This window comes from Gymnoscopelus microlampas (assembly GCF_963454915.1).
Source record: "Gymnoscopelus microlampas genome assembly, chromosome: 4".
Classification (NCBI taxonomy): domain Eukaryota; kingdom Metazoa; phylum Chordata; class Actinopteri; order Myctophiformes; family Myctophidae; genus Gymnoscopelus; species Gymnoscopelus microlampas.
Window position 1 is genome coordinate 42,341,057 of NC_139941.1, and position 12,359 is coordinate 42,353,415.

Below are 12,359 nucleotides of genomic sequence, written 5' to 3' on the forward strand. Positions count from 1 at the left end.
TTCTGTAATGTATTAAAATGCATTTTTTTAAGATGACATTTCAATGATCTTAAATAAACACTGCGGCCATTGTTCGCCGTTCAAAAAAATTCAGAGGATAGAGGGGGCGTCCCCCTGCATGATTGACAGCTTAACGCGTAACGGGCGACGCCTCCCCAAAAAAACAGACATATATACAACAAACACACTGCGACATGCCGTGTTGATAGCTTGCAGATCTGTTATTTTGGGTTTTGAAAATAGCAGATCTACAAGCTCACAACGTGTCACAAGCTTGTAGATCTGCTATTTTCAAAAGATGTTTTAACCATTCATAAACATGGCGAGCTGTTGCGCTCGCCGAGCGCAACAGCTGTCACTTTGTGAGAGGAACTGCACTTTCATCATAACGTTTAACTATAAAACTTCGAAATTAAGGAAACATATTTAGCTCAGCATCATTTATATACCTTTAGTTAACTTGGCATGTGCTTAATATTTTTATTAGATCATCGGATCATCCGTGAGAGTACGATTTGTAAACTTCGGGTTCATGCATAGAGGACGAAGCACTGCAGCCGCTCGCCCTTTTACGCACCGGCCCGGCCGTAATATATATATATATATATATATATATATATATATATATATATATATATATATATATATATATATATATATATATATACATACACGTGTGTGTGTGTGTGTGTGTGTGTGTGTGTGTGTGTGTGTGTGTGTGTGTGTCGGTCTTTTCATAGATTTCATTGAACGATGGGTGTTACAGGCGGCCCAGGGCGCTCGTTACAAAATGCTTCGTAGGACAGTACTCCCCTCCTACTGTGGGCGGGGAGTATGCTGCGCGCATTCTGTCTCACGAATGTACTTTTACCACACACGCAGCCAGTTTAGATGGCACGCAGGGGCACAACCACCTGCTACTAATGAGGGTAGAGCGTAGGTTTGGCCGAGTCCCAGCTGTGTAGGAGACGCTTGCGCAAGCTGCGTACGGCCACGCATGACCTGAAATCTACGTGCCTGCTATGGTACTGCGAAGCATGTGACGTCACACGTTAGACCCGTCGTCGGACCTGCGACGATGCTCTACGCACGAGCTCTTTGGGAAACCCGGCCATTGTCTGATTTCAGTATATAAAAGAAAGGCGTAACATGACAGTAAATTGTTCATTTGTGTAACTAAGTTCTGAGAAAACAACATCAGACATACCGCATATTGACATTCGGTGCATACATGTTAGCATATCACATTCAAGTCATATCAAGCAGCTTTAGGCTCAATACTGTTTCTCTCTATGTCTCCTCACCTCTAACAGTCCACTGGAGATGAAGGCAGAAAGGACCAGAGCCAGGTAGTTGTCCATCAGATCAGGTCTGAATGGCAAAACACTGAGATTAATACATTTACAATGTACATAATTATGTGTACATTAAACTATGGAGTTTAATGCCCGACGGCAAACATATTATGTTTGCCGTCGGGCATTAAACTCCATAGTTTAACTTTTTGTGTTTTTCCGTAAATTAACACCTTACTTCCTCATACTAGAGTGTCACACAAAAGCATCAAAAGTAGCAGATCTGCAAGCTCAAAACGCTACAGGAAGCGACGCATTTCGAGCTTGTAGATCTGCTACTTCAGCTATTTTTTTATTTGAATCGTGATAAGTAACAGTTTTGGTTCATTTCAGGAGTTGTATAAAATGGTTCCATACAGAATCTTTTCAGAGGCTATATACATGAAGCGAGCATCATTTTATTTTATTTTTTATTTAACCACTTATGGTACACATTTTTGGCCAAGGCAAAGAATTTCAAACGTTTACTTAAATTTTCAAAAATAGCAGAAATATCTACAACCCACAACGCATTGCATTTGCTGACCATTGCTGAATGTCATTAAACTGCTGTCAATAAAGGCTTAAAAATGCCAGAAAAAAGAGAAAGGCATAAAAAAGGGCAGAAGTGGTAACTTTATTTGGATAGGAGTGTAACCTTCTCTGTGATAAGAGTGCATTCCTATTCCACGTTGTTGTGCTTAATGTCTCACCTGGACCGGGCCCGATGGGGCAGGATGACTTTGGCCTCAGCAGCAACAAACCCATCAGATAGCCTCCAACTGTCTTGAAACCTGCAGGGGTCTGAAGGAGACAACACGGTCAAGTTAATAATAATTATTATTCATTTTAGCCAGCCTTTATAGTGTGGCTTCACCACTGAACACCGCATTATGATTTGTGCGACTTCGTTCACAAACTGCGCACATGGTAACTGACTATCAATAGCTAAACATTGGACAGGGAAGACGTACAGTTATAAGACTTATAAGACTTGTCTTGTTTAGAGTATAGTCTCCAAGACCTATTTTCCAAACTACAGAGGCTTACAATACCTTTTTGTTTGACATTAATTACATTCAGAAGGGAAAAGACTAATTTAACTAAAAGAAAATGACCGGAAAAGAAGGGGAAAGAAAATAATACGTCTTTTTATTCTTCTTACCAACACTGAGAAGTGCTTCCGTGAAGTCTTGAGTTACAATGGGCAGAGGAAGCCTGAATATCTCATATAACACCTCCAATAAGCTTTTCTGCAAGGCAAAACACATTATAGGAATCAGACAGACGGTGCACATTACATATCGTGGCATGAAAAAAAAAGAATAAGAAAAGCCAAAACTACCCTCGAAGAAACAAAAAACTAAATCTTGGATCCTCGTTTTCATTGATTGATTAATTGATTGACATCTTTATTGAGATAATTGTAATTTGCACATATCTGTCAAAGAGATAGCAGGCTTTGGTAAAGGTCTTGTCTGATAACAACAAATAAATTAATCTTATTTCATAGAAAAAATGTTATCCACCCTAAAGGCCAAACCGCATCAATGCAGTCGCAACAAAACAGTTTTACGGCCATGTCACACTAATGCAACTCCTTGCAACTGCCATTGGGGATAATGGTTGTGAGAAGATGCAAGTAGTTGCAGGTTGCAAGGAGTTGGTGTGGACTAGCTGTAACAGCCAGATTTGGTGCTATGCAGATGTGTCAATACTCACCCTAACTTCCATATTTGGTATGCAGAGTAAGCCAATTAAAGATTGGATTCCAGAATTCCCAGCCTTGCATAGGTTGACAATTCCTGCATCAAGACAAGAGATTCGTAAACCAACAATACAACAGAACATGAAACAAGTCTGTCTACAATTGTGACTTTCAAATCATTCATGTTGTACAATGGGTCCAATATAGAACCAGTGGGATCTTCATGGAAATCACATGGGGGCTGGATCCTTACCAGACCAAGAACGGAAGGCTGCTACTATGGCCATTCTACTGGACAAGAAACGGGCCTCTCTGTCCTCCCTGAGAACGCCACAAACACAAACATGAACCCATTAACTCACGGCACAGTCAGAAACCCATCCATATACGTAACATAAACACTATACAAACTCCCAGCTTGTTCAACACATAATATTACCAATAGTGGAACAGAGAAAACAGTAAACACATGGCCTTTTGAGAACACTAAACTCTATTTGTTTATACTGCAACACACACTCACTTGAGCTGCCCTTCAGCCGTGTCTGCATTGTGGCGGTAGTGAAAGTCTGTGAAAGGTGCAAGGATTTGCTGGAAGGCAGAACAAAGACACACAGATGGATGAGTACAAAAAACTGTTGACGCGATACAACATTGCTACAATGTTGAGGACCGAAACCAAATAATTTTACTCTTTGTCACCGAGGTGTATAACACAACTCCCTTATCACAAACCTAAGACAACAATGAAATATTTCACAAAAACAAGCAAAAAAAACAAAACGAGCTTCAACACAATTGACCTGGCTATAGATATTACATGACATCCGAGTGGCTATTATGATTGCAAGTATATGAGGTGCCACTGTTCTTCCAGGTATCTGTTTACAGACAGGATGTGTCGGAGGAAGACAGAAAGAGAGAGAGAGAGAGGGGGGGGGGGCAGAGGGAGAGAGAGTGAGAGAGAGAGGGGCGAGAGGCTTTAGAAGACTGATGTAACCGATCGCTGTAATCTCCATGGGAAAGAGACAGGGAACCTACTGCTGCTAATCCCGAATGGAATGACTTCCCAGCCCACTGGCTTAATTGTGAACAGTAGCTTCCTCTGAATCCTCTTAATAGTTAGTACATATCTGTGAGTGTGTGTGTGTGTGTGTGTGTGTGTGTGTGTGTTGGGGGGGGTTACCTCTAGTTCGACGTCGGCGCGCACGTACTGACGGGTGCGCGGGTGGTTGAGGAGATGGAGGATGGTGGTGATCAGAGCCTCGTTGATGCGGCTCAGCTGACAGTCGATGACGCTCTTCAGGATGGTGCTGAGCCCGCCCCGTTTGGCCACCACCTCTGGGTTCTTCAGAGCTACACGTGATGGAGGCAAGCAGAATTAAAAGGGTTAACTCTCTTAATAAAACGTTCATAGTACTAATACAAATAGGACTATAGTGCAAATAATAAGTTAGATAGTAGTTCGTTTTTGTCTGGCCATGCCGTAGAATTGCGAGTGCAACATCCCTGAAACCCCCCAAAGTTCTCTATGCTCCTCAGTACTCTGTGCTCCCTCATACATTCTTTAAGGTCACTTACCTTACTAGAGTACATTCACATATTCTAGCAATGCATTTTAGGGTTAGGATTAGTACTAGGTACTGGCATTGCAGTGCTAGTTGTCCTCGTTAACCTGTGCTGTGTCTTTATCTGCATCTTGTATGCATCCGTCTTTCAATGCACTGCAGTGAGGCCAATGACTAATTCCCACACGTGTCACAATAAAGCTTCCATTTCATCCGCATCCTCTGTGGGATAGACCCACATACACTCACCAAGCTCACAGACGATGGCGATGGCAGCGCGTACCATGCGGTCTCTCTCCTGCAGGCCGTCAGTTCCCACAGCAATGAGGGAGTTGGCAATGGATGTGGGGAACAGCATTGCATTAACTGTAATGATCTACAGAGAGAGGAGACACGAGGAAAATAACACAAGTGAATCGTCAAACAGGACGTAATTTTCAATGCAAAGAGGTGATTTAACTTCATTGTAACGTTCACAGGCAAGAGTGTCAACAATATCGTTAAAATATGAAATGAAACATAATCTTAGCATATACAGTTTATAGGAAATGGAACGTACAGTAACTTTATACAGTGTATCACTGCCTGCATAGCCGGTGGCAATTTCCTGAAACCAGAGCCTGCCTGCCTCTTTGCGTGAAAGTGCGTGTGTGTGAGACTGAAGAAAGTTTACAGTAAACTACAGAAGGAGCTATAAATACCCTAGCCCACGGACGTGTGCACACACTGTCACCGGAACGTACCGCACTGGTGGTGGCACTACATGGGCACCGGGCTGAACAGCAAGAGGCTGGGGGCAACTTCCTTTAGAAATGTGTTCTATTGTCTTTTCAAATCAATTACGCCACTAGTCCCAAACTCACACCCCACACCTCAATACTGCCCAGAGAATGTTCTTGTTATGATACAGGTATAGCAATAATCTATCAGACGGACTGGCATAACTAGGACAGCGTCTGACCGCTCTGTCTCAAACTTGGCGTGTGTGTCTCATACAGACCAACGGTTTCCGAGCACCAAAAAAAAAAAAAAAAAACACCAATATCTGCATCTGTCAGCCTGCGGGTCTGAGAAAGAGGCAGACATTTTCTGTGTGTTCGGGAGATTGTATAAATTGGCTTCCCTGATTGGCCAAACCAAACTGTCGGCTTCACGGATTGGCACATCACGTTCGTGCCGCTAAGCCATTTTAAGTCCCTGATTGGCTAACCTGACCAGTCGGCTTAACCGATCGGCCGAGCTTCGCATCGCATCTTGCCGCATAGCAGTATAAATGGACCGACTTGCATCGTTCCCAACATGCATGTCCCCAAAGGGTAAAAGGGTAAATAATAATAATAATAGTAGTAGTAGTGAATAATGAAGTGTCAAAAATAAGAATAGGATGCGATATCTTGCTTAATATTGAGACAATAGTAGTGTAGAGTTAACTGTGGTGTAAAATATGGGGGAGATCACCGAGGAGTTTAAGGGACATAAAATCTTCTGGAAAAGTGCCGAGCATGATGTCAAGCTCCTCTAGGAGAGCTTTGAGTGGAGAAAAAAGACAGCATGTTATATGACTGCGGCAGTGGGGTGCGGCTTGCTGCTGGCTGCAAGTTGAGCGCTCTGGTGCAGCAGTGAACACCTGTGATTAATTGGGCTGATCGACTGGTGTTCTTTATAAGGCAGTCAATAAATAAGCCATCTATCTCTGTGCTTTAGACTTGCAATGCCACATTGATGGAAAAACGGATTTGATGTAAAAGACTGAAAAAGCGTGCTGAACAATGCTGTTTATGGAGCATGAGCATTTTCTCTTCTCTCCGAGATTACAATAAATACACTGCATGGTTTCAACTGCACAAACTGTCTCAAGACATTCCACCCAATCTTACTTCGAACCTTATTCAACTTACCTTTCTGACCAGTCTCAGGGCCTGGGTCCTCTCTCCCTCATTGCTCTGTTGGATGTCAATGCACCTGAATAGCATAACGACAGCAATCAGTCACAACTATTTCATGCATTAGTTTTTTTTATTATTGCTGTCAAATGACAGCACGTTAAACAAACTCAAGTGAGGCACAAGCACAATTAAACAAAGGAACTGTCAAACAGAGGAAAAGGGTCATTTGCATTTGAATTGTTAGATTGAATTGCACTTCATGACGGTGGGAAAGAGAAGCATAAACACAGTGCCACTTCATCTCGCCAATTTATCCTACTGCTGCTTTGATCTCTTTGACAGTGAATGGCGAATAACGAATGTGCTGGTCAACATAAAAGTATAACCTTCGTTGGTGACAGCTCACCTTGACCCGTTCATTATATTGATAGATTCTCGTTACACGGCTGTTAACAAACACAGACGTGCGTGCGTGGTTACAGACTTGGGCTAACCTATGAGTCAGGGCAGATTTAGATGCATTCTAGTTTGCAGGCTTTGAAAAGTATAATTTCAAAGTGCACTTGGCACAAAATAGCTTATTGCTGGGTTGGTTACCTGGTAGCCAAGAGGTTAGGGTGTATACCAAATGGCCTGATCTGCAGTGAGTCCCTGTTTGATTCCCCAAAAAACAGCTTATCGCCGTCAACCCCCTGCAAAAATATATTGACTATTTTGTGAGCATTTGGAATTTTAAACCAGCCCTAGATAAGATAATAGGCCACCTCAATAATAATACATAGAATTTATATAGCGGTTTACAGTTGATGGTATACGCCCTGACCGGCTGAGTAACTACTAATCCTATGGGTCCAAAATGATGGACCAGAACCCCAATGGACCCGTGAAATTTGTTTTACGAGATCCGATTGATTCCGATTTTTTTGGGGCCCGAACCCTAATTGGACACGTCGTGAACTCGCATGCGCAGCTCAACGTCTTCCCCCTTAATTTGCACAGCAGCAATCCGATCCTAGGTCAGCCTAATCATCACAAAATAACACAGCAGTTGACGTTTTTCTCTCCTGATCATTGAGTAAAGGTCTTCTCGGATCCACTCGGGGTGTTGCACATAATAATGAACAGACCCGGAACCCTATGTGATCTTCCCCGAACTCGTTCGGGTATTTTCGGTTCGGGTGGAACCCGTGAAGACCTCTAGTCTAGTGACTACACCTGTGGTCAGGTAGAAGTTGGGTCCATAGGCGTGGCTGCTCACCTGGCGATCAAGTAGTCCACCCGTAGTCTGAGGACCTTCTGCAGCACACAGGTATCTCTGATGATGTACCGCAGTGCCCGCAGGCCCGCAGCGCGCACCTCCTTTGCCTCATTCAGAAGAGCTAGCCGCAGGCTAGGAATACAAACCACACAATCTGATCAGCACTTAACAGTTTGACCTTTACTTCACACTAATAAAAATCAACCTTGAGCTCATCTCTTAGAAGTTAATCATATCAATGTCTTTAAATACTAAAACATCCACAGGCTAAGGCCAGGGTTGGTTTTTACTTAGCTGAGCGCAGGTGTCGCGCAACAAATGCTAACAACGCGTCGCAGCGCAACCAAGTATAAATCAGGCTGAAGAACCGGTAGGTTCTAGCTTAAAAACTGGAAGACTTTGCTAAACAATAAAACTGAAAGCCATATGGAAATGAAGCACCATCCAATATTATTGCATGCATGTCACATACTGTATGATCGTCTCTGTGTGCGTGGCTGTCGACACCACAAGCCTTACCAAATTATGATTTCTTCGTACGTAAACCCAAACTTCTCCTCATGGTGGCCAACGCTGCATAGCAGCTGCGATACAAAAGAGAGACAGGGAAGGGATCAATATAAAAAAAACACACTTTAGCCACGCAGAAACATAGCTTTCATACAACATAAATCCCAGCTCAAACAACTCTGAGGATTATTTTCTTCCAAGTCATTATGGTGACGAGGCTCTGCGTTCACGGCAAGTTTGGTCATGTGAAACTTTAAGAAAGACTATCCCTTAGCAAAATGTTAACATTCTCAATGGGCTGTTATTGCTCCCTTACAACATAAAAAACGGTGCACTTCAACAGTTAGCTCTAGGGCTGAAATAAAATCTTGTGTCCTCTACAGTAAATGGCAGAGGGGAGAGGGAGGGACGTTGGGATGGGTGGACAGAGGATGGTTGGGGGGGGGGGGGGGGGGGGGGGTATGGGACCAGCAGTGATGTCAGGGCCCAGGCAGGCAAGAGGGGGTGGGTGGGTGGGGGGGGGCTGAGGGGTATGTGACACTCTCCAGGGGTATTAGGTCACCCTCTCTGTCCTGGAATCCTTATAAGGAGATACTGGCCCGGTGTTCTCTAACTCACACATACTGTACAGTACACGCACACAACTGTCAGTGGTATTACCCTCCACTCAGCTGTAAACAAGAGAAATCAGGTGTACGTACGAATGACAGACAGCAGTTACACAGGCTCAGGCTTCAGCCTGCTGCAGTGCCTAGTTTTTTTTTAAGGTCAAAAAACACTCTGGCTAGGACGGACGCAGATGATCTGTCAAAATGCATCATTGGCGACCAGCAGTCCGAAGCGGTTGGAGGCAGTCAGCCTCAGTCAGTCAGTCCCATGCTTGGAGTCTGAACCACAGCGTTGATTTGGTGGCGGCAGCAGCAACGGGTGAACACAAGAGTCAAGAAGACAGAGCCAGCCGATCATCTCTATTTTGTTACGTTTCTAAATGGAAGAGCTCGGGCGACCGAAAGTGATGCAATGACTCTACAAGTGAGGTGACAAGTTTCCTCTCATGCTCACCTTTATGTTTCACCCCATTTCCCCTCAAATTTGTGTTGAATCAGCTAGGGCCAGATGTGCACATGTCTGACACATTGAATTTAATGAGATTCCCTTGATTGTTTCAAGAAAACACCAAGCTAGCTATGCTATTAGTGTTGCTGTTGCCACAATCAATCTCACAGGCTTAGGGCAGTCTTGTACATGGTTTGGTAGGCCTAATGCTTCATTTATGCTCTGTCAAACGGCGGTGCGGCACTCCGAAAATAGCTGATCTACAAGCTCAAAAAGGTGTCCCATCCGCAGAGTATTGCGAGCTTGTGGATCAGATATTTTTGGCGTGCGACACCGTCAAACAACAAAGTATGAATCGGGCTTAATATGCCCCATAAAAAACACAGCTGGCTAGCAGAGATTTGGACAGACTTCCTGTCTTGTGCCGTGTCTTGACCAGACTGGTAGGATGTGCCTCAAGCTCACCACAAAAACAATAATAGTACAATTTTCCAATGGCTCCCAAAAGACAGAGAAAACACTTGACAGTACAAGAAGATGTTAGCGACTATTCTATCGATTACTTTTCTGATTCATCGAATAATCAAAAAGCGTGTTTTTGTATTTATATATATTTTTTTAATATATCAACAAATCGATTACCCACTCATCCCTGTTATACTACATCACACAACAGTGTCATGCCAAATAGTTTTTTTTTGTTTACATTTTTGGAATATGTTTGCATATAATGTGTTTGCCCAAAATAGGAATCTATTTTGAATCAATTATTTTATTAACTCATTGATTATCAATTTATTTAAATAATAAATTAAATAGATTAGTTCAATCAGTTGTTTCTGTAAATGAGGGGTAGGTCGGGCTACACTATATTTCTTGCCATTATCCGTGTATTAACATCCAAAGAAAAGCACAGATGCGTGCTAATTGCTAAACAGTGCAGATGTAGGCCTATTTATAACAAACTGACAATAAAAGAAACCGACGAATGTCAGGATATCATCCTGACAACCATCCAACAACAGTCAGGCAATAATATTCAGTGTTGACGTCCATCCGGGCTATATGGCTGCGGCCGTGACTACAGATCCCATAGGCTGCAGGGACCGCGACTACAGATCCAGTAGCCCATGACAAAAATATGAACAAACAACAGCTTATATTTGGGGAAAGTTACGAATCGGCTTCCTCACTCCCTGCATACGCGAGTGGTCAATGCCCATGTGCAATTTCAGATCGATTTGTCAACCAACGGAGGAGAAAATTGGACAGACCGACAGAATTTGGTTAATTTAATAGTAAACCGTAAGATATAGCATAACGTTGCTCTCGGGCAGAAACGTACCTCCATTGTGTAAACTTTTCAAGTGTTTTCTTAAATGAATGCCCTACTTTGTCATACAAGATTTTCACGCAAAAACAGCAAAAATAGACGATCTACAATCTCACAATGTGTCTGTGGGTTTTACAATCTCTGTCTGTGGGTTTTACAAATATCTAATCAAGTCAAAGTATTAGCAAAGAGTAGTAGTAAGCCTTGCCGAGCCACGTGGCCCATAGGCGGGGATGCATTGGTCTTGGGGCGAGGTAACACGCCGTGCAACCCCTTTTTTGAGCAGGAGCACACACACACACACTGATTTAAAACAACCCTTAATTCACAATTTCACACCTCAACAAAGTTTACAAAGGCTCCTGACTGCCGGATGTCACACCAGGTGAATTAACATAGGAATGAGCCTAGATGCATAATCAATTGTCCATTGTGTGACCTGTAGTGTAGGTGTTAAACAACGTTAAAATAGCATCCCACCACTAACAAAATCACCAATACAACACTGCCCATAGGGCAAGAGCCTATCTCCTGTTTCTGTAGCGTGAGGCAGCTTGAAGTACAAGTACACCCCCTAGACATGACACTAGTATGTCACAGGGATTTACACCCAATCCAGCCTTTGGTTTGACCCGGGCCAGGGTGTTTGGTTTGACCCGGACAGGGATCGAACTCCGACGCTAACCACAAGCCCACTGAGTAAGTAAGTAAGTAAGCCTTGCCCAGCCCTTACCATGAGGCAGCTTGATGTACAAGTACATCCCCTGGACATGACGCTAGTATGTTGCAGGGATTTACCCACAATCCAGCCCTTGATGCTGAGTGCCAAGCAGAGAGTGCCAAGCAGGTCTTTGGTATGACCCGGCCGGGGATCGAACTCTGACCTCCCAGTCTCAGGGCGGACACTCTAACCACAAGCCCACTGAGCCGGCGTATTAACAAGGGCTTGTGACTAAATAACTACATTGGATTAACCAGACATTGGTAAATCTCAGGTTTCAAAGTCAAGAGTGCTGGTGTTGACGCACCATTAGGTCACGGTTGCTTTTCCCCATCCCTTAGAGCTCCCGTTACAACTCACTGTCAGCATCACAATGACAGGCACAGTTACAACACCCAGGAGGAGAGGACCAAGGAGAGGTCACTCAGTGGCTATGCTAGTAGTACAGGGGAGAGGAAAGGGAACACAGCGAGCGAGTCAATCTCTGCAGATCACTTAACAGCGAGTCACTCTCCCCTACGCACTGAGCTTGTACCACTGCAAACCACAGCTTAGCATTCTCCCCCTCCTCTCGTTTCTTCTGCAGTGATCCAAAGAACAAGGTAAAACTAAAAAAAAACATTCAAATGGAAAAAACACAGTGACATAATTTGACAGCCGCTACCTTTATGAAGTTGTTCAGGTGGCCCAGTTTTCGCATGTTACTGACTCCATGAGGCTTGGCCACATTTTGAAGTATTTCACGGAAGTTGTCAGAAGGTTCTACAGAAGAAGGAGAGAAAAAAATACATTGTAACCAAGACAAGGATTTAGGTAGTATTTCCATAATATGAGTCATCCACTGAACCGTAATTGATATGTTGCAGGAAGTAAAGCCTGAGTGTCGCAAACTTGGAAAAATAGCCAATCTACAAGCTCACAACGTGTCACACTGCGACACGTCGTGAGCTTGTAGATCTACTATTTCCGTGCGCGACACCAGCGT

General features: G+C 43.5%; 1 protein-coding gene across 1 annotated transcript in view; it reads right to left on the reverse strand.

Annotated features, from left to right (window-relative positions):
- LOC311044198 (rapamycin-insensitive companion of mTOR-like) overlaps positions 1 to 12,359 on the reverse strand; it is a 43,498-nt gene that overhangs the window by 27,614 nt on the left and 3,525 nt on the right. Inside the window, exons 3-14 of the mRNA XM_084055630.1 lie at positions 12,039 to 12,136; positions 8,274 to 8,338; positions 7,755 to 7,886; positions 6,509 to 6,572; positions 4,860 to 4,986; positions 4,229 to 4,398; positions 3,566 to 3,633; positions 3,296 to 3,363; positions 3,057 to 3,139; positions 2,500 to 2,587; positions 2,048 to 2,138; positions 1,305 to 1,371 (exon numbers count right to left, since the gene is read on the reverse strand). Of these exons, the coding sequence (XP_083911756.1) occupies positions 1,305 to 1,371; positions 2,048 to 2,138; positions 2,500 to 2,587; positions 3,057 to 3,139; positions 3,296 to 3,363; positions 3,566 to 3,633; positions 4,229 to 4,398; positions 4,860 to 4,986; positions 6,509 to 6,572; positions 7,755 to 7,886; positions 8,274 to 8,338; positions 12,039 to 12,136 (1,121 nt within the window). The remainder of the gene's footprint in view (positions 1 to 1,304; positions 1,372 to 2,047; positions 2,139 to 2,499; positions 2,588 to 3,056; positions 3,140 to 3,295; positions 3,364 to 3,565; positions 3,634 to 4,228; positions 4,399 to 4,859; positions 4,987 to 6,508; positions 6,573 to 7,754; positions 7,887 to 8,273; positions 8,339 to 12,038; positions 12,137 to 12,359) is intronic.